The sequence below is a fragment of the Eumetopias jubatus genome, unplaced genomic scaffold (genome assembly GCF_037043125.1).
Source record: "Eumetopias jubatus isolate StellerSeaLion01/CBP00866 unplaced genomic scaffold, mEumJub1_p1.0 scaffold_11, whole genome shotgun sequence".
Lineage (NCBI taxonomy): Eukaryota > Metazoa > Chordata > Mammalia > Carnivora > Otariidae > Eumetopias > Eumetopias jubatus.
Window position 1 is genome coordinate 120,335,292 of NW_028274817.1, and position 27,220 is coordinate 120,362,511.

Consider the following 27,220-nt stretch of genomic DNA (forward strand, 5'->3'; position numbering starts at 1 on the left):
CTTCTCTTCCCTTTAGAAGCAGTCATGTCATCGGCTCCAGGGCGGCCGCGTCAGCACCGGGGAGCTGGCCCGCCCTGCGTCCCATTCCCGTGAGACGTAAAAGACAGGACCCTCACCACCTGCACCTTTAATCCAATGCACAGTCATCTAAATCAGACAGTGACGGAGTCCTCCTGGCAGCATGAGAATAATAGATAATAGTAGGGAACAACTGTGGTACCATTTTTACTGTTTTTTTTAAACCTTTCTGTTTCCTAAAGAAAAAAACAAGCATTCCCTCCAAAAAAGCCAAACTCAGAGAAACAGAGTGGTATGGTGGTCGCCAGGGGCTGAGGGGTCAGAGGGCACAGACTTCGGGTTATAAGATGAGTAAGTTGCGGGGCTGGAATGCACAGCACTATACTTAGCAATATTGTGTTGTGTATCTGAAAGCTGCTAAGAAAGTAGATCTTAAAAGTTTTCATCACACACACAAAAAACAAGGTACCCATGTGAGGTGATGGATGTGTTAGTAATCATTCCACCTTACATGTGTCTATCAAATCACCAGGTTGTACACCTTACATTTATAAAATTTTACCTGTCAATTGTACCTCAATAAAATGGGGGGGGGGAGCACTGCCGTCCAAAATGTTGTATCAATAAATGAGTCTGACAGAGATGAATGTTGCCTTGAGATTTTAATAAACCACACAGAAGGAAAACCACTCCCAGATGAGGTTTACATATTTATATAACCTGATTTTTCAGTCATAATTCTACATGGTCAAGAGTCATCTCATACAGATGTTAGTTTGCCAAAAACTAGAGCAACTATGTCTTCTGGTGTACGTAACTCCTTTAGGGGGAGGCCAAAAAGAAATGAGATTTTTCTCCAATTTTTTAGAAGACTTTTGAATGTATTTCTCTCCAGCAGACACCAGAACGCGCAGGTGCAGCGTGACACGTGTAGCGGGGGGCTCTGGATCCAGACGAAGGCATGCTGGAATGGGCCAATATTGTTAAGGTCATAAAAGACAGACAGAACAACTTCTTTCCTTTTGCTAGACAGGATGTTGCCCAGGCCTCTCCCTGGAGCTTCTCAGAGAGGATGCTGGGGTCTGAAGTTTCTTACAGAAATTCCATCTCCACCTCTGTGGTGGGGAACCCACCTGAGGCAAGTGGGCGGCTTGCCCCAGCTCGGCACACCGGGAAAGGCCGGGGCAGAGAAATGAGCTCAACGTCCTGGGGCAAGGTCTCCAAGGCCCGATGATGGAATACCACGTGGTCCACCCCTGGGGGTGGGGCTTCGATTAGATGCGGCAGGTCCACACGGCACCTCGTCCAATGCTGCACTCAGAGGCCCCAGGCAATGGCGGGAGCTGTTCCTGCCACCATGTACCTCTCATGACCTGGGAGAGCACCTGAAAATACAGGTTGGTGGGTCACATCTCCAGAGCCTAATCTAGCAGGCCTGGGGTAGGGCCCAGTAAGGGGCAATTGAATGACCACTGTGGGGACACTCCACAAGTCTCCTGAATCCTTGACCTTCGGGAGCGCTGCCGTGCAAGTGTGCACCTGTCTCATCTGGCCCACAAGTCCGAGCTCTGCTTCAGACGTGCTTCTATCCTTACATTCTGCAGAATCCAGACACACGCCTGCCAGGCACTCAGTGTGTTGAGCAAAAAAATGAAAGCCGTAACAGAAACATCTGAATGCACCCCAGGACCAGGCAGAAAGACCAGTGGGCATCCATCTGCAAAAACTCAAGCTTTTTCTAAGTACAAGAAAATCTACAGAAGTTCAAGGGACAAAAAAATAAAGCAGTATAAAGCTCCAACGATCCCAGCCATATAACTAAAATCTATCCACGCAGCCATACCAAGGAATGAAGTAGCTTGTGCACAGATCCAGAAAAGGGGACGGGGTGTTACTGTCCCGTGAGGAAGCCGGGGCAGAACAGCGGCAGGCACAGCCCTAGCTTTCTGTGGGCGCAGCTGAACATGTGCTCACCCTCTCCTGTGTCTGCAAAAATGCTGGCAGGGTATACAAGAAGCTAATAAAAGTAGTTACAGGGCAGGACAGAATGGGGTGGTAGCAAGACTTCTCATCACAGACCTTTTAAGTTGTTTTGATTATTGAACAATCTGTATCACCCGTCGTTACGGCTTAAACTGTGTCCTCCCCAATGATCTGTTCAAGTCCTAAGAATCGGTGAATGTGAGCTTATTTGGAAAGAGGGTCCTTGCAGGTGGAATCAAGTTAAGGTGAGGTCATACTGAATTAGACTGGGTTCGAATCCAGTGGTTGGCATCCTTATAAGAGAAAATGTAGACACAGAGACCCAGGGAGAACACCATGTGACGACATGGCAGAGATTAGAGCAGGGCATCTACAAGCCAAAGAATGCCAAGGATCGGCAGCAGCTCCCAGAAGCTGGAAGAGGCGAGGAAGGGTCCGCCCCTAGCGCCATCAGAGAGAGCGTGGCGCTGCCAGCACCTTGTCTGTGAACTCCTGGCCTCCAGACTCTGAGAGAATCGATTTCAGTGGTTCTCTACCAGCTTGTGGTACTTTGTCATGGCAGCCCTAGGAAACTAACACCCATACTTTCAAATATTTTAATACACATATGCAGAAATATATACACATATGGCAGGGACACATGTTTTAAAATATATATGAGCTGTATACATAACAAATACATAATATATACTGTAAACACATATTTTCCTAAAATGTTAACAGACAGATGGACACGCAGGCAGGCAGACGGACGGACACGGGATGTGAAGAGTGCCAGGCCCCTACCTGCATCAGGTCCCGCCTCTCCTTCTCGCCAGTGCAAATGGCTTTCTTGATGGTCCGGAGCTCACTCATTATCGCCTGGGCCTCATCCAGTTTGTAGTTGGTGTGAGCACTTGACATCTTACGATCAATCCTGGTTAAAAAAGAAAAATCAGAGTCATTCCATGCGAGAGCCTAACAATACACGGAACAACAATGAAAAACTCAGAAGCTTTATAGAAAGGTGGGAAACAGTTAAACACATTGCTTCGGCAAAGAAAAATAAAGATCCCATAAAACCTTCCTGGCTTGTGAGTATATACGCAGAGATGAGACTTGACCGGTGGACGACTTCCTTTGCTCCAGGAACATCCAATGCAGGTGAGGACTTGCGAATCAGGATTCCCACGACCTCTAGTAACGATTAGGCAACCAAGAGTGGCTTAAGTAACTTCCTGAGATTTTAAACTCCTCTCTGAGAGGAGGATCATCTCATATTTGTTTATCCCCCGCATCTGGGTTAGTGGTCAAAAATGTCTATTAAATAAAACATACGAGGGCGCCTGGGTGGCTCAGATGGTTGGGCATCTGCCTTCGGCTCAGGTCGTGATCCCAGGGTCCTGGGATCAAGTCCCGCATCGGGCTCCCTGCTCGGTGGGGAGTCTGCTTCTCCCTCTCCCTCTGCCTCTCCCCCTGCTGCTTGTTCTCTCTCTGTCTCTCGCAAATGAATAAATAAAATCTTAAAAAAAAAAATATGAATGACATCTGTGTGCACGAACACATGGGAAACAGCAAGAAGTTGTGAACAATGCAATAATGATGCCTCATATAAAACTGCAAACTCTATGTCTCCTCTATCTTTCTTTTATCTCATTCCGGTTCTAATTTCTCTCTATCTCCCCCTACCATGCACCTCTTCAATTCTTTCCTTCAATCCAAACATCCATTCATCCTTCCTTCCATCCATCCAAACTTCCTCCCTCCCTCCGTCTCTCCTTCCGGCCAGTCCGCCCCTGTGCACACAAGGCCTGGTGTGGGTGGTGGAAGCGGAGTGCTGACCAAACCAAGGCCTGCCTCCAGCCCTCACAGAGCAGGCGGCCTCCTACAGCACACCCTTTGTCTCACCTCCCCTACCTAGGTCGTGAGCGTTGGAAGCCCTCCGGGCTAAGGAGGTTTGAAATACTTTGGTCCAGAAATGGCATGAACTCCTTCTCTGGAAAGCCATTAGCAGGCCTTTCAGATTCCAGCTCCGCCATTACACGGGTCCTGGGGCTAAACTGTGACCGGGGAATCTGGATCTTTAGCGGCCAGCCCAAACTCCCTGATTTTCCACTCACGAAAGCATCCTGGCAGGCTGGTGAGTACCAGTGACACTCCAGCGGTACAGCGGGACCCTGGGCAAGTCCCTTCAACTCTTTACACCTCAGTTTAATGATTCCCCCATTTAATGAGAAAATGTCAGGAGAAGGCTTACTTGGGAGGGCGTCTGGCATGTAATGTTTTCGGTGATTAGTCTGATTGTCAGGACAATGCTGAATCTGCGTACTCATGGGAGACAAAGTAAAGAATTCATCAACTCTGGTACTCTAACCCCAGACCTTGGAATAAGAGAAGGACAAATAAAACACGCAGGAACCCATTCCTACCCTCTGGAGTCAGGCCTCAGGGCTCAAGAGCATCTCTGTGACTGCATCAGCTACAAAAGATATATTTATGAAAACTGGTGGTGAGTCCTCTCCCGTGGAGTGGATGCAGGCGCATCATGGGTCCCCACACATTCCAGGGTGACACCCCTACATCCCAACATGGCCGGGCCACGTGTTTTCCCTTTTTAGCTGTTTTACAGAGAACCAAGAGTCTCTAACGGAAGGCAGAAATAGAAGGTCATCCGTCTCATAGCACATCAGCCAAAGAAGTGGCCCAACTTTTCTTGCAGAGAAAATTTAGACTCATTCACATAATAATGTCTCCCTGTAGTCATCTTCTCATAAAAGGCTTTCCAATACATCTCATTTAATGTCACAGCCAACAACCCACAAAGGCTGATGAAGTCGGTAGAAAAGGGTTACATCATTCTCAGACAAAAAACCTGGGGCCAGAGAAATCGAATTTCTCTCTAACAGTCAATGATCAGCCCCTCTGCTAACCAGGTCTACTGCTCCAACAAGTACAGCAAATAGATCATCATCTGACACTGACACCCATATGGAGAAATGAAACTCCACTACATAGAACAAAACTTTTTCAATTGCTTGAAAATCAAAGCTAATCAAACAGCCACAGAAGTACAGACACACACAGCCAGTGTCAAGGCTGTGATGCAAGCCGCTACGCATGTCAGCCCCAGCTTTATACTTAAGTGTTGTGACTTCCTTATGGCTTTTAGTAGCGATAAAGCCTAAGTGTGGCCACCAGTAAACCCAGGGATGGGGTCAGCAGCCTGTCAAGGCACCAGGTTCTATGATTAGGCCCCAAGTCCCCTCAGGGAGGGGGATCAGCAGCCCCGTAATTCATCCCACCGCAGACACTGCAGAGCAACTCGGAGAACGAGAGTTCAACGTCAAGGCCACGGACCTGCACTCTGAGCTCTACCCAAGTGGCTCTGAGACCTCGAAGAGAAAGCAGATTGGCCTAGAACAGCTGTTTCCACTCTGTTCTGAGGGTGTCTTGGTGTGGAGAGCAGGAGCAGCTAAAGGGAGAGCCTGTCTGGGCTTGGGGACCCTCACCCCTGCTTCAGCAAGCACCTCCTCTTTGCTCCATCTCAGACAGGAGATGTCTGAGATGCGCAGATGTCCTTTGCAGGAACGGAAAGGGAAAAAGATTCCAGTGTTTAAAAAAAGTGTGAAAGCTACTAGGGAACATGATCTTCTTGAAGTCCTAGTATTTCAGAGAGAATACTGTTATTTATTTATATTTTTTAAAGATTTTACTTATTTATTTGACAGAGAGAGACAGCGAGAGAGGGAACACAAGCAGGGGGAGTGGGAGAGGGAGAGGCAGGCTTCCCGCCGAGCAGGGAGCCCAGTGCAGGGCTCGATCGCAGGACCCTGGGATCATGACCTGAGCCAAAGGCAGATGCTTAACGACTGAGCCACCCAGGCATCGCAAGAATACTGTTATTTAAAAACAGTTATATATTATTATTATATAAGTATACATTATATATTATGTTAATAATATTGTATATTATTATATAAGAGTACATAATCATACAAAAGGATTATTCTATATTGTGCAAATATAACCTTATACAGACATTTTATATAGCATATATTATTTGTTATATAATTATAGGGTATAAAGCATATATTAAAATAGTTCGATGCATCAAGCACCTACTAGGTGCCAGGGTCTGGCTGCATGCTTTGCATTTGTCACCTCCTGGAATCCTCTCAACAGCTTTATGGGATAAGCATAACCTTCTCGGATTTTATAATAAAACACCTGAGCCTCAGAGAGATGAACTAAGTGGCCCAAGATGACAAGCTAAGATCTGGCAGAGCTGCCAGGGTTCAAACCCACCTCCCCCAATTCTCAAGTCTGTACTGGCTCATCAAGCGCAGAGAAGCCCCTTGATACCGTAGGCGTGCCCCTGCTCACAGTGGCCAAGGTTGGGCCCGTATGCTTTTATAGGGACAAGCAATGTTTCACAGAATTCACACCACTTCCAATTTTCAACTATGATAAATCTTCATCTAATAAAAACTTCAAAGAGTAGGAAACCCCTTCCTTTACATCTGCAAAATTCATTTCTTTGGGAGTGTTCTCCCTTTGCTCAAATTCCCCCCTCTAGAACTTTGGTCAAATTCAGAGGATGTGGTCAGTGATTCGGGATTTTCTAAAATACCAGTATATTCCATTTCATAAAGAAAATAGTAACATCTGTGACTGCCAAAAGAACAGTCTTTTCTTAATTTTAATTAAGAGCCCAAGTGAGTATTTATACATCTGAAATAAAATGGTAGAAAAGCAATAACCGCTCGATGCAAGGTGGTACTAATAAAAACATATGTTATTATGCAATGTGCTATGATCTGAATGTTTAGGCTCCCTCCTCCACCCTCCCTCCCACTGGTTACACGCTGGGATCCTAACTCCCAGTGTGATGGTGTTCGGTGGTGGGGCCTCTGGGAGGTAATCAGGTCGTGAGGGAGAAGCCCCCGTGAACGGGATCAGTGCTCCTATAAAAGAGATCCCCCAGAGTTCCCTGCCGCTCCCATCATGTGAGGACAGAGCAAGAAGATGGCTATTTAGGAGCTGGGAAGCTGGCTCTCAGCAGACACAGAACCCGACCACGCTGGCACCTCGATCTTGCACTTCCAGCCTCCAGAACTGTGAGAAATAAATTTCTATTGTTTATAAGCCACCCAGTCTGTGGTATTTGGTTATAGCAGCCCGAGTGGATGAAGGCACAGTGTAAAAAAAAAAATCCAGTACACAGACCAGTCTTTGCTTTTCACTCCTCAACATCTTGCGGCAGCTTCCGGGAGATTAGGTGACTTGCTCGAAGTCAGAGAGCCAGGAAGAGGCACAGGGTGGGGTTCACGGCGAGGCCCCTCACACCGGCACTCATCGTCTTCCTCACTGGGTTAGCAATACACTCAAAGTCAAGGCCTCCAAACTCACACTGCGTCAAACCCAAAGGCCACCCACACGGCCCGTCAAATGTCCCGAAGTAAACTGATGCTCTTTGTAGTCTGCTTTTGAAAGGATGGTTAGAGAGGAGAGGAGAAGGTGCAGCTTCACGTGACGATAGGAGTGCACTGAGAAGGCAGCTTAAAGCTGTTAATCAACCCCGACCTCCTGCTGCCCTGAAGTCTCCGTATTTGTTGTTCAAGTTAAGATGTCAAGGGAACTGTACTGGCAAAAGTAAAACCAAATGGCTTCTTTATTTTATTTTTTTCACATTTATCCATTTATTTGAGAGAGAGAGTGCACGTGAGAGAGCATGTGTGCAAGTGTGGGGGGAAGCAGAGGGAGAGGAAGAGAAGCAGACCCCCCCCCCACTGAGTGTGGAGCCCGACGACATGGGGTTCGATCCCATGACCCTGAGATGGTGACCTGAGCCGAAATCAAGAATCAGACACTTAACCAGCTGAGCCACCCGGGCGCCCCAAACCAAATGGCTTCGTAAACCCACAGCGTGAAGGAAAGGGCTAGCAGGCCTCTAGAGATATTCCATGTTAATACCACACATTACAACCCAAAAGAATGAGAAGTTTTGTTACACCTCTACCTTTTACATCCCCAGCTCTGGCAGGCGGCCTTGAATGCACCTCAGACAGCTTCCGGCAGCTTTCTAGCAACAGCAGGTCCTGTGCAGGGCAGCAGACCTGTCCCACAAGCAGGACCAATGCTCGTTTTGTTTCCACCCCCAGCGTACGCTGTACAGTTAGCGGCGTAGAGCAGGGGCTGCACACGGGCCGCACCTGACGTGCTAGGTTCACAGGATACTGTCGGTCTAAGCCTGTTCCAACTGTGAGCAATCCCACTCTCTTCTGAAAACCCGGAATCCCCTCGGACAGAAGCCGCTAATCTCAGTCTCTCATAGTGCAGCATTCTAGTCGAGAATGCTCAGGAGAGGGTAGCCGCCGCTCTTGTTGTAGGAGACACACGGGTTTTGCTTTATTCGTACCACCCGAAAAGGGAAGAGGTTCAGCAAGCAACTACGAGGCTCGAAGCACAAAGGCTGACCTCATGGCGAAGAGAGTGCCGCATGGAAACTGGATATCGGAACATCTAGCGAACACCCCTTTCTGGGATCTGAATAGCAGCAACAAGGAACAGGATTTCTTAAAACACAATGGAGCACAATATGTAGAAGGGAAAAAGTGCTGGAGGGCAGTTAGTAAGAAGACAACAGGGCCGATTTACAGACCCCTCCACCCCGCCGTGGTACGGGGCAGCCCAGGCCCTCCCCCAGAGGATGCCAGTGTCCAACAGTGCCATGGACCACACAGCCACGAGCCGCAACCTTAGCCACTCGGCACAGCACCCAGGGCAGCATCCCTGCGTGCCACTCGGCCCTGCCCTCTGCCTGCAGCCGTCTGTGTCCTGAGGACCGTGCAGGGAACAAAGTGAAGTCCTTCTTCTCGGGCGGTGGTATGCTAGTCAAGGAGACAGAGTATATCACTAGGACAGGCAGCGATCAGTGCTTTAAGGAAAAGGAATCCAGTTTCCAGGACAGAGTGTGACGGAACGGGGTCCTTTTTAGAGCCATTGCTTAAGTGAGGATCTTGGTGAGACACCATTTGTGCAGAAAACTACAGCAGGGAGGGAACAGGTGTGTGGACTTTGGGAGAAAGAGTGTCCCAGGCACAGGGAGCTACACGTTCCAGTGGGGAGAGCCACAGGGTGGCCGGGGGCGGACGCAGGTGAGCGGGGCTGATGCCGGGGGAAACAAGGTCCGGACAGGGTTCAAATCACTCTGTACTGGGGACTGTATTCTAAGTGAAAGCCCCAGGGAGCCGTAAGCACAGGAGACACCGTAAGAGTCCCCATGACTACAGCATGAGAATAGTGAGCTACCGAAACAGAGACAATGGCAGAAGCTGCGGGAAGGGAACGGGGGCCAGGTGTGGCACCAACGGTTGCTAAGAAGGTGGGCAGGATGGTGCCCCCTTCCCAGAGTGCTCTGGGCCATCACACCAGCACGCGGGGACCGTACAGGTGTCCTGGTGGAAAGAGGCTTCAGTGGCACGTAAGCGTGGGAAACTCAGGGTGAAGCAATGTTAAATGAGCTTTCTGGCTGCGGGACAACTCCAAATCTAACACGAGGTGCATTCTGTATCTCCAGGAGATCTAGAATAACTAGAGAGGGAAATCTCCCACACCTATTGGCACACTCAGCACATTCTTGTGCATCACCCATTTGGGAAACTGCGCACATCCTGCTCCTGAGCCCTCCGCCTTTGCCCCTGGAGGTTGCTAACAAGTTACATTAAGATCATTTTTCCAAACAACCTTCAGAAACTTGAAGGCAGCGCAGCCCAGCAGCATTTTCACTGCAAAAGATCGATTTTTCTAAAGACTTTTGTACTCAAAAATGCTGCTCCTATTTTCTGAAGACTTTTATAAAGGGCCTCAAGAGAAATGTAAATTACAACTACACTGAGATACCATCTCTCACCTATGAGACTGGCAAAAATGCAAAAGCGTGATAACACATTCTGTCGGCACGGCCGTGGGAAGAGAAACTCCTCTGTTAGTGGTAGGAAGGCAACAGGGCACAACCCCTAGAGAGGGGGATTTGGCAACATCTCCTAAATACAACCGATGCATTTACCCTTTGACCCAGCAAACCCACTTTTGGGAACTCATCCTGAGCTCTTTCATTTGTACACGTGCACAGCATCGGGTGTAAAAGCTGATGGGCATCGTTGTGAATGGATGGATGAGGCTGACCACGCCAGGATCCACTGAAACTCTCCACGTCACAGCAAGAGACAACCGGAGAGTCTGCAGCTCCCGATGGACGTACCACCAACCACCGGCTACGAAAGAGACTTTGCCCCCAAAAAAGAATAGAAAAAGAACTTGAGCTCAAATCAGATCAAGCCTCTCGAACTAACTGCACTAGTCTGCATAAGGAGCGGGGGCCGGAGGAACATGTGAAATATGCAGTGAAGCGGCAAAACCCAGTATCAGGGAAATTCTATAGGAAGAGCAAATTGGTTTCCTCAACAAGTAAGTTGTCAGAAAGGGGGGGGAAAAAAAGGACAGGGGAGTGGAAATTCAGAGACACACCAACCAAACATACTGTGCGGGCCTCATCCGCAGCTGGACCCAAACGCGCCGGAGAAATGGGAAAACTTGCTGGAGAAGGGATGATGTTAAGAGATGACTATTAAGTGGGGCACAGGCGTTATAGCTATGTTTTCGAAAGGGATCCCTAACTTTAGAAGAGCTATTTGTGGATTCAAAATGATTCTGGGATTCGCCTCAATAAAGCAGGAAGGCTTTGGGGGAGGCGACGGGCTGACAGACAAAACACGACTGGCCCCCGTGTGGCTGGTGGGTGAAGTGGGGTGAAGGGCACAGCAGGGCTCCATGCTACCATTCTTTCTACTTTTGTGTATGTTTGGCATTTTCCATCATTAAAAGTTTACATCTATTACACACATACACACACACACACGTACCTATTCTATCATTAACCCAGAAACTGTGTTCATGGCCAGCTCCCATTTACAAAAATTAACAACATACACAGACCTTAAAAAAAAAAAAAATACAAAAGGTTCTTTTTCCTTCACTTGGACCCAAGCATAATGATGGATTTCCTTGCTAGCCAGGAAAGTTCACCAAGATAAACAAGTAAGAGTTTAAAATGTTGTAAGTGGCTAAACTCCTGGCGAGGTGCTCTGGAAAAGAATATCCTGGATATTCTGGGAAGCAAGAACAGCAGAAAATTTTCTGGAGGAAAATCTAGGGTCTCTGCCCTAAATCAACATTGGTAATAACATCCAAGAAGCCCTTTTCTGTACCACGGCTCAGGTATTACCTGTGCTTAGAGTTAGGATTTTACAGTAGGCGTAGGGTAATCACATTATCAATGCTCACAGAAGGTTTTCAAAATTTCTCAATAATACCACCAAGCTGGCATGATTTGATGGAAGCATTAAGAGGCAGTCTTCAATACCAGAAAAATAATGAGGCCGTTTTCGTCTCCTACACAGCCTGTGCAATTCAGGGGAAGGTTACGAGATTATTTTTTACTGGCCAAGAATTTTAAGCATGGCTTATGTGCCCCTGTTTTGTCTCCTTCCTGGGAGGACAGAGTGAGCACATACAGTTAAACAGCCGGTTAAACACTGCCTCTCGGGGCAGCTCTAGCTGGAAAGCTTCAGTGAGTCCCCCAGGCCCAAGGCTGGGTCCAGAACCTTCTCCCATGCCACTCCTCGGCCTCCCCCGGGGAGGGCGGGCATCCCCACAGGCTCTGGCAGCGAGGGAGAATGGTCCCCTGGGCAGGGACACGTTTACCCCTGCAGGGGTCCGGTCAAAGCTCTCCCTGCACTGGCTGCCTCCCATCCCATAAACCTGGACAAACCAAGGCCGCCTCTGCCTCTTCTTGAAATTTGTTCCACTACAAACGATGATGATGAACTGACTTCCTAGAGCTGTCGAGGGCAAGGGGTTTCCTCGGCCCCCTGAGCCCCAGCACCTTGGCTTTTCTAGCCCCCAGCCTTCAGTTGCCGGGGCGGGAGACCCTCTATGTTCAGGGAAGGAAACGGCCATGGCCAGAGTGGCAGAGGCCAAAGGGACGGGCCCCGGGCCCAAGCAATCTTGTTACTGAAGCCAGAGCAGGCAGGGAAAGGTGCTGGGCCGGGCTCCCCTCTGAGGCTCGGGGGTCCTGTGTGGCTTCACAGTGTTCCTGAACCGCCCCAAACCTCCATCACCTTCCCCAGAGCTTCTACAAGGGAGAAAGGGCCTACCCGGAATGTGCAGCCCGCACGATGCCTAGCATTCAGTTACGTCATATGATCTGGAGACCCTAGGAAGTGTCCGCTCTCCCTGGTAATGAGAGAAAGCTACTGTGTGGCCAAAGGAAAGGATGGAATCAATCTCCGATTCAAGCAGACAGCCCTAGTAACTTTAGAAGACCACCCAAATTAAGTGATTTGCTTCTGCTTACTTCATATCTGGCCCTTTAGCAGAAGTGACACGGGGAAGTGTGGCCACAGCACACACGGACATAGCCTAGCAGGCATCTGAGCACCTGGAGGCAGGCTGGCCATGGGGGTAAAATTACAGGACACGTACCGGTGCGCTGGGAAGCACCGGAGCAGATGGACAAGATGAGCAACAAAACCAGTAGCCGATACTGAAAACGAAGATTGCTTTGCCTAAGCAAAACTTTTTAAAGAAGCTGTACTGACCAGGACTAGTTACAGGAACCCCCGTCATGGACTGAAATCACAGGCGAAAGTGCGCGAGCACACGCACGTGCACGCACACCGCTGGATAATGGCAGAAAAGCAAAAAGCTGACGGTAGGGTTAAAAGACTCCAGGTCACACTAAGTATGTGGACGGGATTACCAAAATCCACCATGTGGCGGGACCTGCAGAGGGCACGGTTAGGTCTCAGGGCCAGAGAGAGCCAAGTCCAAGTGCCCCTCGGCAGGACCCAGCTCCCCTTTCTATTGTGACTCCCTTGGTGCCTACAGATAAGCCCTGAAATAAAAATGGGCAAACAAATCATCAACCAAAACAATCCTGGATGATTAAGAAAGTGAATCTCAACCTAGTATTAAACAACAGGGTTTGACATGCCCGGTAATTACCCTTTATATGAGGCTGAGATAATTATGCCTGTCAAACACTGACATTCTTCTATCACTTCCCTATAAAGAGCAATACTTTGGTCACATGTGGCACACTGTGTTGCATCTGCACACAGGATTCAAGAGAGTGGCATGCTGCCCACCCTTCCCGAGAAGACTAACCACACGGACCCCGGCCACTTGCTGAAGGCTGACTAGAGCAAGCTCTGGTGCTGCCCTCCGGACAATTCGGCCCAATGATCGCTGCCCTGGACTGAAGGGGCCTGGCCCCCCACAGTTCACAAGGTGAGCCCTACCTCCCAATGTGATGGTATATGGAGAGGGAGCCTTTTGGGGGGGGGCAATGAGAGTGAGATGAGGTCATGAGAGTGGGGTCCTCATGACAGGGCGAGTGTCTTTAAAAGGAAGAGACACCGGAGACCGGAGCTCCCCACCAGCAGCACGTAAAGAAAGGGCCAGGAGGCAGGAAGCAGGCCCCCGCCAGATACCAAATTTGCCAGTGCCTTGATTTTGGACTTCTAGCCTCCAGAACTGTGAGAAGTCAATGTCTGCTGTTTAAGCCCCCCGGTCTCTGGGATTCTGTCATAGCAGCCCTAGCTAAAACCATCCCCACTGACTGATGAGAAAAGTAGACACAGAAGGTTTCATGAAGCGCATGCTCAAGTTCGGCAAGTGAAGCCAGGCTCTGAATCCAGAGAGAACGGACTCTCGACCAACCGACAAGCACATGATACCCTTTCTCATCCAAGTACTAACCAGGTCCGACCCTGCTTAGCTTTCGAGATCAGACGAGATCGGGCACGTTCAGGGTGGTATGGCTCGAGAAAATCAATTCTTGGCCGCCTGGGTGGATCAGTTGGTTCAGCGACTGCCTTCGGCTCAGGTCATGATCCCGGAGTCCCGGGATCGAGTCCCGCATCGGGCTCCCTGCTCGGCAGGGAGTCTGCTTCTCCCTCTGACCCTACCCCCTCTTGTGCTGTCTCTCTCTCACTCCCTCTCTCTCTCAAATAAATAAAATAAAATCTTAAAAAAGAAAAAAGAAAATCGATTCTTTTGTAAGAATAAGATCACCATTTGTAAAATAACTTTTGTTCACTGAATTTGCTGACTTAATGTAGCTCACAAAAAAGAAATTCAACCCCAGACTCTTAGTAGGGAAAAAGTTCTAACTGTAAAGATGCCAACAGGAAGAAGACCTATAGACCAGACTGTCCAATAGGATGTTCTGTGACGATGGGCATGTTCGAGTATCTGTGCTATCCAAGGCAGTGGCCACTAGCCCAGTGGTTCTCAACTTGAGGCTCATGTGCCCTCCAGGGAACATTTGACATCTAGAGGCAAGTTGTGGCTGTCACAAGTGAGAGGGTACTACTGGCATCCAGGGGGTCAGAGCTAAACATCCCATGATGCACAAAGAGTCATCTGGTCCAAAATGTCCATTGCGCCAAGGTAGAGAAAATCTACACTAGCCACAGTGACAACCGAGCATTTCAGATGTGGCTATGTAACTGGGGTTCTAAATTTTTTATTTTATTTCATTTTAATTAATTTAAATTTGAGTTCTAGAATAAACAATTTTGAGGCTAAAACGAACAAGACTGGAGTTCAAATTTAAACAGCCATGTGTGTCTTGGACAGTGCAGCTACACAGAACGCGCATAAATAGAAAATAAAGGTCTCATTTCCCGAGTATCTTCAAGGAAAAGGAAGATTCTGAGGCTTAGGATTGGGGGAAAAGGAGCATAAATCAAAGCATAAAAGGGAACGCCCACACAGCTTGAGGACACATGCGCAGACACCACACAGGTGAGCACAAGAGGAAGTCGCAGGAAAAGCGCCCCTTCCGGGATCACGGGCAACTCACTCTTGCAGGGTCTCCACCCCCTTCTCCTTGTACTGCAGTTCTTGCTTCATCTGGGTCAGCTCTCGTTTTAATCTGGAAAGCTAAAGACAAATTACGCGGTTTTTTTTTTTTTTTTCCCCCAAAAAAAGCTGTGGTGAAAATGACTTCTACAGTTGTTAGCACTGTCATCTAAGTTCCTGATCGGCTTTCGACCCACTGGATCATCTATCCTCTCCACGAATTTCCATCCTCGCGCATACACAGCAGCCATCCTGGAAGGAGTGTCTCCTTAGATACAAGAATCCCAGATCACTGACACATTCCTGCCTCTGTGGAACCGGCAACTGCTTGCTTTCTCAAGGTAGTGATTTACACATTCCAGTCAGCAAACTACGCAATACTCGTTTCATCTTCCCTCTGCTTACTACTTGGATCCCACACGTGAAGCGCTGCTGCTGAAAGCACGCTGTCCCACTAGGGAAAGTCAATCCCCTGAGTGCTTACTTCAACAGATTCTAGCACCCACTGCAGGCCTGTGTCAAGACTCAGGGGCTGGGCCTGGCGGCTCGCGTGTTTCGTCAACGCCGCAGGTGTTTTTCTCAGGTGCACTAGATTCTGAGAACCCCTGCACTGAGACACTCTGGTTTCGGGAATGAGATGCCAGAAGAGGCGGCTTCGTTTCCAAGATGTCCCCCTTCCCACACAACCAAGATAAGGGACTGAGGGATGAAACGGGGTGGCACATAACGAATTCCGGTGTCACTGGGAAGGAGCATCAGAACCGTCTGGTCAAATGCCACTGCAGGAAGGATTTCCCTAGGAATATAGCAACCAGGGAAGACCGGCAGCTGCCAAAGCTGCCGAAGGTCAAGGCTGCCATCCCGCTAATAAAGGGAAGCAGTCCTTTGAGATCAGGGCCTAACGTCACCAAATCTTTCCAAACTGGGTGGGAGGAGTCTAGCTTTCTGAAAAACACAGAGGGATACAGGCGATTTTTTGTTAGATGGGCTGTGGTTTCAAAAAGAAACTTTCCCCCTCCTCTTAGAAAAAAGTGAAGAGTAAAACCAAATGTAATTAATAATCCACAAAATTGAAAATCTTACCAAAATATGAGTGTTAGACACACTGACCACCATTAAGTGAACCATGATAAGCAATATTACATAAAAATACATATGGGGCTTCTAGTTGTGAAAGCACTCATTTTACTCACCCTATCCCGACGACTTGCTATTTCTGCTTTAATTTGGTATGGGTCGTACTTTGTATTTGCTGAATATCCAGAGAAGGCTAAACAGAAGGAAAATATTTTATTTTATAATGGATCCTTTAAAATAAGTAAATACACATAGACAGGAACTTCTAAAATCGATAATTAATTCTAAGTCTCCGATTTACAAGTTGGCACTGGCTCCTAAGGAATTAACATCTCACAGCCTCAAATCTGGATGTTTGATTTCTTCATGAGGCCTTTCTACATGATTCCACACGAGAAAATACATGGCTGTCGATAAACCAAAACTCGACTGCAAAATTACTAGGGTTAAAAACCAGAGATACACTCGGCGGGGCTGGGGGGGGGGGGTTGATTATGGTATGGAAAACTGCTCTTACTACAGAAATAGCACATACGGTATGAATCCATTTGGACTTCCTTTGCAAATGCGTACACACACAGGTGCCACCAAGGACAGAACCCAGAAGCTAACGGCGGTTATTCTCAACAGTTTCATCACAGAAGCTTTTATTTCTATTTTCGTCATATCTGTATTCTCCAGATGAACCATTTTGGACCTAAGAAGGGAACAACTACTGAAGACTCATAAAAGCAAACAGACGACTTGGTAGTAGCGTGTCAGTATCTGGCGGGCTTGAGAAAAAGCTGTTCTCGCCCTGTACTCGGGGCACACGGCAACGGCGCACGGCCGCTTTTCTGCCCGCAGCGTGCTGTGCTGCGTGTTTAGCTAGAACACACCACACAGCTAAGTGCTTCCTTCCACAGCGCAGCACGCGGGGCTCCAACTCCCGAAGAGCCACAGCATCGTGAGTACGAACAGCCGGTACGTGGGGGTGAACGCGACGCGGAGGGCCGCCGAGCTGTGTGCCGAGCACAGTCAGCCAGACGACAAGAGCCCCGCCAGCGATCCGGCAGCTCGAGCCGTTAGCAGCTGCTTCCCGTGGCTACCGCCCCGCTCGCCTCCCTGCATTGCTTTTTTCTTGATGCTTCTGTCTCCTCTCTCTTAGGCTGCGGAAGCCGTCCGCTTGTGTGCGGCACTGACGTGGTCTAGCCCTGCCCTAGCTGGTGGGGTGCTCCCCTGTCTTCATCTGCGGCCACCCCATGCTGGTGTGACCTGCCTCCGGGTCACTGACAGTAACTTCACGTGCTCAGAAGACCCATCTGCAGCGCCAGCATCTTTCCTTGACTCCTTTGATCTGGCTACTGAGGGGTGACTGTCATTCAGGCAACTAGGTGCCAACGGCTAGAAACTAGCTCAAAATCATTTCCTGCCTTTGTAACAGAGAGGATGGCTCAAAGTCATCAAGCGGCTTACACAGCAAGATTGTTTAATAGCCTCAACTAGAACTACATCCCAAGTGAATTTGAGCAATCCGGACAGCTCTTTTAAAAAACAGTTCTATAAAATACTTACTACTGAAGTCCCTATCAGTCCAAATTTCAAACCATTAGAATCTACTAGAAATAAATATCTGGAGGCGCTAAGCATTTGCCAACTTTATCCCAAATGTTCTTATATTTAGAATCGTAATCTCTCGAAGACATGGAATAAGATATTTTTTAAAATAGAATTCTTTCTCAGACGAAGACTATTTCCAAACCCTACAGCCTCCATCTTGACAGACTCTTTGGCTTCATTTAAGATCAGTACTGAAAGCCACACCTTATACAAAAGCCCTTAAGAGTCAGAAATCATTTCTGTAAAATCTCCACATTAAACTCCTGGGACTTAAAGCTTTCCCAGACCCGAGCCGAGGGGACTTCCACTTGGACCCGGATAAGAAGCCAATGAGCCCAGGGCTCGCTGACTCCTCACTTCCCTGTGTGTCACCCTGCATTTGGGGAAGACAGTGCCCACAGTTATCACCTGGGATTGTTCCCATTTGGGGTAGAAAGGAACCCCATCACCCAAGTCCAGGGAAGTTAACTGCAATGTTAAACAGCAGTAACCACGGTCTGAAATCGTCACCACAAAACTCCTACGCAATTTCATAGGGAAAATTAGCAGAGAGACTTGAAATAACAGAATACAGCTGGACAAGCACACAGCAACCTGTCCCCCAGTTCTCCTTCCTAACTCACAGGACCCTGAGCTTGTCAGGTACGCCCGCCCCTCTCCCCTGGGAGACTCGGCGTGTGCCCAGTCCTGGAGGGGTAGGGAGCCTGATAAGCCACGGCCTCACGGAGCGCCGAATCCAGCCCACTGCCGGAGGATTCAGTTATGGGACAAGAGATGTCCTTTGTCCGGGTCCGTGGGGGTTAGCCTTTTGTGTTACTTACAGCTGAAACCATCCTAAACGACAGAATAGGTTTTACTTATGTAGGTAGCATTCATGTTAGCTTTGCTACAGTCTCTAAAATTGTAAAATTCAAGGACTGGGAGGAGGGAAAAGGCAACTCAAGTACCTAAAACAGTGAGTGCATTCATCTTCACCTACTAAGGAGAGTTGTGGAGACTGGCATAACTTTTAATAATATAATTCAACCTATAAAGACAAACTCTTAGTTCCTTACATCTGCCAGTAAGTCTAACGTAACCCATCTCTTGAGTCCAAGGAATACCTCAGGACTCCAGGCTCCATTTTTCACGGCACATGCTCCACAACATTTAAAAAAAGAATTATCTGTCTCTGTTAAGACATGTCTCCAATCTCAAGGTTTATGATAAATATCAGACTTTCACCTCTAAAGCTTTCTTCTCTCTTGAAGACTTGAGAGTGGGCACTACTATTAAACAGCTTAAGGAGTCCACTCAGGCATATGGTAGTACTTTGGGGGATGTGAGACCAAGGTTACGGTCTACCTGGACCACAGCAACGTAAACTATTAGACCTTGCTATTAGAAGGTGCCTTTCACATTTATTTCATCTATTCTCATAAAATCTGTGTGAGAGTGGGGCGCCTGAGTGGCTCAGTCGGTTGGGTATCCGACTCTTGATTTTGCTCGGTCGTGGTCTCGGGGTTGTGGGATCGAGCCCCACATCAGGCTCCGTGCTCAGCATGGTGCCTGCTTGGGATTCTGTCTCTCTCTCCCTCTGACTGTCCCACCCCACCCCCCGCCTGCGCTTGCTCTCTCTCTCTCTCTCTCTCTCTCTCTCTCTCTCTCTCTCCCTAAAGTAAATCTTTTTTTTAAAAAAATCCTTGTGAGAGACAATGATTACATTTCCCCACTTGACAGAGACTAGGTTTGTAGTGACTCGATCTACATCAGTCAAAAAGGGACTTCTGTCTGAAACTTGGGCTCCTGTGGGCCAGCTGCCCAAGATTCTTTAATCAGATCAGCTTTCCCAGCGGGAGAAGGCATGGACCTCCGGCGCCCCAGGGCCGACTGTCCAACAGGTGAAGGTGACCTGTGCTTTTAGCACTTAGATGCTGCAGACCCCAGTACTGACGTTGGATTTCGATTTTATGGCATATTGAAAAGGGAAAACACGTATGCTGGTGTGTCCGTCTGTCTCTGCCTCCCTGTTTCTCTGCTCCACACAGGCCTCCTCTGTGCTGTGAGAACCTGAGATCACCTGAGGGCACGACACGCTTCAAAAGACCAGCAGTCCTCCGAAGACGTTCTCTGGGCAGACCGCTCCTTAGGACCAGGTGTGCACCTCCAGGCATCAGCACTGTAGGGAGGTGCTCAAGGAAGCCAAAAGAACTCTGGCAGAAAGAACGGCAAGCCCTGACAGTTCCCATGCTGACAGGTACTAATTACCAGAGCAGCGACAAAGGCACGCATGTAAATAACTCAGGCCAACAGGGGACATGACGTGTTTTTTTAAAGGCACCATAAGCAAAGGAAGAAAAAAAATCGAACAAGCCCACTCAGAGGTGACCTAGAGAAGTAACACAAGATGCCACCAAATTCAAACCAAGCGTTCTCTCAGAAATGTTCTCTCGGGCGGACTAGGGGATTATCTCTCAACAGACTCGGATGCTCTGCAATCACCTTCAAGACTGAGTCTTACCAACTAACAACCTGCGAAAAACGCTGCGTGATCCATTTTTCTCCTGCCAGCTCCAACATGCTTGCATGAAGGAAAACAAAAGGTTGAATGGATGAACTGTGGCCATTATCCCAACCTAGACAGTAGAGGAGAAACCCTCTCCAGGATAACCAGTGGAAGACAGTCTTTGTGGGATGGGCTTAAAGCCTCAGAAAGAATGTTGGCAAAACTGATAACTGATAAGGTCAAGCTTCACCACCACCTAACCCAGGAATTCAGGGTGGGTCAGCACTTTCTCATGGGAGATTAGGCCAACTCTCCCAACCACCCAAAGATACTTTTGGTGCAGACTTTTGGTAGTTCCTTGGAGCTAGGATAACAAAGTCATATGCCTGCTGCTGGAAGAGACCATCACAAGTCAATCTAGACTCCTGGATTCCCAACTCTGGGAATCACCTGGGATGCTTTACAAACAAATGTCTGGTCCCACCCAAAACCAATCAGATCAAAATCTCTGGGAGTGGGGGCCAGGCAGCAGCTTTTAAAAGCCCCTCTGGAGATTATACCCTGTAGCCAGGGTTCGGAGCTATTGGTGTAGACCAGGGGTTGGGAAACTTTTTCTGCAGAAGGCCAGACAGTAAATACTTCTGGTGTTGTGGGCCACATGGTCTCTGTCTCAACTCCTCAACTCTGCTGTTGTAGCTACTACAGACAATAGGTAAGTGAGTGGATGTGGCAGTGTTCTAATAACACTTTATTTATAAACAGCCAGAGTGAACAAGAGTCAGCCCAGAGGCCATACGTAATTTGCTGACCTGTAGATCAGACTATAATTTACCCTGCAAATGGTCATGTACTTCATCCGAATGCATCCGGAAGCTGAAGTTTCTCAGGAAGACTGAACGATTAGCTCCAGAATAAAAGCTTCCGACATAACAAACGTATTCAGTGGAAAAGGCAAAGAGAAGAACCCATTACAATGAAGAAAGCAGGACATCATCTTCTAGATGAGGAATCAATTCATTCTTCACCCAGAGAGAATTACGCTCACTGTATGAAATAAATGCATGCAACTGGAGACAAATTTTAAAGTAAATTTAAAAAAAGAAAAAGACTTCGCTCTTTCCACCTCTAGATATGAGCAACGTTAATAAGTTAATGAAGCAAAGTGTACAAAACAATGACTTAATGCAAAGCAAATACAAACGTAACCACCCAGGTCAAGAAACACAAAGGTCTCCAATTGTCAGGTAGTACTTTCACTTTTCAATTTTTGTAGCGATCCTGAAGGCTGCAATATATTCCTTCACTACGACAATTTCAATAAAACGCCTTTGCCAGCAACACAACACAACACATGAAGAAAGTAGGAAAAAACTACAACACAGAGCTGCAGAGAAGTAGCGGCTGAGCGTCAGAGAGAGTGCGTCCGCGGCCGAGCAGCTCCCACCCCATGCTCTACGGAGCATAAAATAGGCCTGGCTACCGAGCAGCCCCCAGAAATAAAGCAGAGTAGGGTTCTTAGTCTCACGGGGACATGTACGCTCAAATCCAGCCAGCATCTGAATCTGTTTTGCTCAGGGACAAAAAAAGGTCAAGGCTTGGATATTCTTAGATACCAGATGGCCCAATGTTGACACAAAATCTCTTCTCTCCAGTGAATGGAGTTTTATTCTGGTGATTTCCAGAACTCGGGGAGAAATCAGTGAAGGGTGTGGGAGAAATGCACCTCCCCTCCTCCCACCCCCTCCCCTGTACCCTTCTGCTCCAATATTAAAAATGGCTGTTTTAGTTCATTCCTCTGTTCACCATCATTGCCTTATTCTTCCCCGCCATCCGCCATTAGGGATAAACTATGTCCCCAACATTTAGTATTTACCAACAGCAGGTGCTAAATAAGTATCTGTTGGAAACTAAATGAATAGTTTGGCAATCCTACCATGGGCCACAGGAAAGCCAAGAAGCAGATGGTGCTCTGCCTTCCATTTGCCCCTTTTAGTGTTGCAGAATTGCCAGATGACTTGTCCATTTATAATCGGTCTTTATTTCCAGATAACTTGAACAATGAGAGGGCAAGGTGTTTCAAAAGCACGATTAGCTCTTTTGCGCTGCCTCTCCCATGTCTAGGAAACAGTACAAGGCACCAAAGGCCACGTACACAAACAGGTCCCGGTTCAAGTCCAAGTTCTACCATTTACTGGGTATGTAAACTTGAAGAAGTAACTTAGCCTTCCCAATATCATTTCTATCATTGTGTACAACAAAGATAGCATCATGTACCTCAGAATGTTGCAATCCCAACAATGCAGAGATAATAACACTAGCCCACTGAATACTGGCTCTTTTCCCTTCAAGTCACTGCCAATGAAGGAAGTAATGAGAAATAAGTCCAGATGTTACTCTGCTCCCAGTACCAGAGCGCGGAGACGCCTCCCTGCTTTAGATGACTAGCCCTGACAGCAATCTGGGCTGTGTGAGACCGGCGTGCCCAGAGAGAATTCCTTTGAGTCATCTAAAAGAGTTTTCCTCATCGTAATTGGTAGTTCAGGTTAAATGGCAAGCTGAAAAGAACTTGGTCAGAACCCCAGGGACAGCAGCAACCTGGTAAAGCACTTAGATTAAGTTCTAGATTCCATTCTGAGTCTTTTCCCAGATGAGCCAAGAGGCCCTGGCAAAATCCACTGGCATCTCCAGCCCTTTATGAAAACAGGCAGGCCCAATGTGGCCCCCGAGGCCACTTCCACAAGTGGATGCAGAGACCGCGCCTACATAGACACTTCTAGCAGGTCGGGATTCTGATAAGCGTGTCAGAATCTCAAGTCAACACTACAGAGTCATCTGCTTCCTCTACTAAAGGTTTCCTCATGCACCACTCAGGACAGCATCTTGAGTATCGCCTTTTCACTAGGCAGTCATTAAATTCTATGGAGCACAGGAAGGAATATAACTGAGTGCAATTCCCTACTTGCCCAAATGCCAAGGGAGAGAAAAGCCCACGGAAATACAAACACTGATGCTGAGGGATGTCCCAGCATTAAAGGACTACAAGTTCTCAGTGCTCTTCATCTGCGGGCTCAGCTTTGTCCCGGGACTCCTCCTCTCTTGCTTCCCCCAGGACTGGGTGTGGAATCCAACGGGGTGCTCGATGGTCCTCCTACCCCTGCATCCGCAAGGGCTCAGGTCCCGAGCCCCCACCTTCACTGCAGCCGAAGACTTGGAGGCACAGGTAGTAGGCAATCTTCCCTTGAAGCTATTTTTCTTTTTCAATCACTGGCAAGGAACTTCCTGCCAAATTTTTCTGATACGTCTTTCTCCCATTCCATTCTTATTAGAAAAACCAACTGGAGAGCCTTTGGAGACTTAACCAAACCCAACTAGGGGACAGATATGGTCCCTAAAGGCTACTGGGAAAAAAACATTCTATTAGGTTGAATCATATGAGACTGCCAATATTCAGCCCTTTTTAAGCTACAAAAATAACAACTTCATATGGTTCAACGTAGCTTCTATCAAGTCACTTTCTAAAAGGCTTCAAATCGCTAACCCTATGCTCTCAGAAACAGTTATAAGCCACTGCTGCAGCTAGGTGTAACCTCGGAGGTACCAAGTCCATGGGCTTCTAACGCTATGAGGCCACTGAGAGAGACCATACGCTGGGCCATAAGTCATCTCAGTAGAATCCCAAAGACTGAAATCTTACATGTGTAGTTTCTGACCACAATGGAATTCAATTAGAAATCAACAGCATGACATCTTTAACAAGTGTCAATAACTTACTTTTAAAGAACCCCTGGGTCAAAAAAGAAACTACAAAGGACATGAGAAACCATTCTGAAATCACTGAAAAAATACCAACATTTGTGGCATGTAGTTAAAGTTGCACTTAACGAAGAATTCATACCTTTAGAGGTCATGTGAGAAAGTAAGAAAGCTCTAAAATCAATGATCTAAGTTTCTACTTTAGGAAGCTAGGAAAGGAAGAACAGAGTAAAGCCAAACTAAGAAGCAGGAAGAAAATAATAAAGAAGAGAAACCAATAAAACAGAAACGGACAAGGAACAGGAAAAGAAAAAAAAAAAAAAACCCAAAAGCCAGTTTATTGTAAAGATAAATACAATCAATAAAAGTTTAGCCACGCTGATTAAAAAAAAAAGACACAAATTATTAATATCAGGAATGAAAGGACACCACTTTGGAGTGTCTAGATATTAAGAAAATGGTGAGGGAATTCTACAAACAGCTTTATAAACTTGACAACTTAGATCTGCAGTTGGCAAATTCCCTGCAGGCCGAATCAAGCTTGTTACCTGTGTTTATACTTTTCTCAGAGCAAGCCACGCACATTGGTTTATGTACTGCCCCTAGCTGCTTTTGCACTATAAAGACAGGTTGAGTAGTTGCAACGGAGACCATATGGTCCACAAAGCCTAAAGTATTTGCTATCTAACCCTTGATTAAAAAAAAGTTTACTGACTTTTGGATTAGATGAAATAGAGAAATTCTTTGAAACACACAAATACCACAATTGATTCAAGAAGAAACAGAACATCTGAATAGCCTTGTATCTATTAAAGATACTGAATTTATAGTTACAAACATTCCCACAAGGAACTCAAGGTCCAGATGGCTTTTCTGGTGAATTCTATCAAGTTCTATCAAATACCAATCCCACACAAACTCTTTCTGAAAAGAGAGGAAAAGGGAACGCTTCCCATTTCATTCTCTGAGGCCTGATACCAAAATCAGAGGAAGACATTATAAGAAAAGAAACTCTGGAGATAAGAAACCAGCCTCTAAAAACTAGCACTGGGCTGACCACTGCATTCTGACGGATAGTTAAAAACAAAAACCAAAAACCAAAAAAAATCTCGTAGATAACGATATTTGAAGAACAAGAGATAAGACGACCTGGAAGCAACCATTAAACCCGGGTCCTGACCTTCTCCCAGGGAACGCGATGCAGAACTCTCTTCAATTCCTGTTACAGAGGGGACACCCCACCCCTCTCCTCCCCACAGCTTGTAAGGCGTATTCACCTTCAACAGTAGTTGCAATAAGACCGACCTCTGGCCCCTTGGCCTTAAAACTCCATTCTGACTTGCAACACAGAATAAAGCTCTGACCGTGTCTTTAATGCTCAAGGCTGTGTCGCCAGAGCCAAATACCCGGCAATGTGACAGTCATGTCACAGTTAAGTCTCTCCATGTCTCAACTAGACTTAGGTTGTTGTAACACAAAACCTAGCAGTAGCACCTCCACACATTCTTCCCAAGCTCACTGGCACCCACAACACTCATGGCCCTGTGCACCTGTGATGGGCTGTTCAGCGTGGCAACTCTTGTTGGGAGGGGACAGGCTCCAGCTGACTGTGGAGTTACTGTTACTGACTGACTGTGTCAGTAACAACGTGCCTTGTTTTCTGAGACTGGACCAAGGGTTCCTTGAACACCTGAGCATCTGCTGAGTACTAATGAAATGGGGGCCCACGTCCAGCAGCCTCGAAAACTAAGAGGGATTCCCTCTGAGAACATCAGTGTGCGTCCGTCTCACTGAGGGTGCGGGAAAGAGCGTCCCGCCGACCCCCTGGGTTACACTGAGTTCCTCCACCTTCAGCGGACTGCCCCAGAAAGAAACAGGTGCTCGACAAGGGCGATTGCTCCCGAATCTCTCCAGGCAGGAGGCAGGATCACTGAAACTGCTCTGTGGCCTTCCCAAGGTGATCTATTCACGGCAGAGATCTCTGGGGGAAGCCCCTTTCCGCACTGACAAACACGACACGTGAGATTGTTTCATGTCGCTACCGGAAACTCGCTTGTCTATTTTCTCCCTTCCCCACCCGAACGGAAGGTCTTGGGGGCAGGGACCTCTGTGTTCCTGGGCTCCACCGTATCCCGGGGCCCGGGCACAAGGCAGGCACTTGAGAAATCTTCGCTAAAGCAGTGGCTGCGGGGTACACCTGACTCCAGAGCACAACACTGATTCCCTAACAGTATGTGCTCAGAAACTCTAGGAAGCGGTCTTGCCGAGTCAAGTTCGGGTTTGCAGGTAACCTAGTGCAGAGGTGGCTTCTCAAGCCATGCGTGTGAGCCCCAGGAGGCGGTGAACTCACAGCTAGTGTAGGAGCGGCTGTCGTCCTCACACATTTTGTGCAGCTGCCGGTATTCCTCCTGAGCCAGCTCGAACCGCTGCTGCTTAATCTGGTAGATTTCTTTCTTGGCATTGAGAGCCTCCTGGGCTACAATCAAATACTCCTTCAGCATCCGTTCCTGCTCTCGCCGCCACTGTTCTCTGGGATCCTCAATCTGGGTAAGCTCTGAAATGGAAAGGGTAAGAACGTAAGTGACTTAAGAGTAAAATCTTTAGGTCGACCAACAGTCATGCAGTCACGCAACTAGTCGATGTGAAAATTAATTGCCAGGATGCACATTATGGAAGCATCTACGTAACAAAACTTCCTATAGTGCAGAACACCTTCTGTTCACATACCCACAGTTGAGATGAGAAGAAAACTCTACGGACATGAAAAGGTTGGCTGCAGGGGGGCTGAAGGCCATACCACACAATTTTTCACACCGTGAATAAACACTGGCAGAGATGAAACCAAATGAGCTCACCATGGTCAAACTAACGGCTATTTCCAACCTTCTTCTCGCAGACTTCTTTGGCTCGGGATGCCCCTCTAATCCAGCTTGCTCCCCTCCCCCCTGCCTCCGCACCACACCTGCAGCGCTTCTGCGACGTTTGCGACCTTCCTCACCTCCTCCCACCTATAAATCCCCCCCTTTTCCACTCCGGCTTTCTCACTCTACAAGGGAGGCTCATGCCTCCCTCTGGCTCCAGCTTCTCTCCTGGGCTCCCATTTTCCTTCCAACTGCCCCCTACATGCATCTCCCCCTGGAAGGACCCAGAGTAATTCTAGGTCATCCGTCCAAAGCAGAACTCATTCTCACACAGCGTCCTTTTACTACCAAAACCGGAAGCAGAGCAAACAGCGACACCGCAAGCACGTGCTTATCCTTCTGCCTCACCTCTCAAAGTGAGCGGCATCATCTGGATCTACCCACTCAGCCAACCTGGGGCTCATCCCCAGAGAGTGCCTGCTCTTCTCCCTCACCCAGAATATTCCATGGGTCATCAAGAACTGGTGACTCCTGC

General features: G+C 47.8%; 1 protein-coding gene across 1 annotated transcript in view; it reads right to left on the bottom strand.

Moving 5' to 3' along the window:
* WWC3 (WWC family member 3) overlaps window positions 1-27,220 on the bottom strand; it is a 115,774-nt gene that overhangs the window by 45,674 nt on the left and 42,880 nt on the right. Inside the window, exons 3-6 of the mRNA XM_088028878.1 lie at window positions 26,175-26,378; window positions 16,104-16,180; window positions 14,912-14,991; window positions 2,788-2,917 (exon numbers count right to left, since the gene is read on the bottom strand). Of these exons, the coding sequence (XP_087885004.1) occupies window positions 2,788-2,917; window positions 14,912-14,991; window positions 16,104-16,180; window positions 26,175-26,378 (491 nt within the window). The remainder of the gene's footprint in view (window positions 1-2,787; window positions 2,918-14,911; window positions 14,992-16,103; window positions 16,181-26,174; window positions 26,379-27,220) is intronic.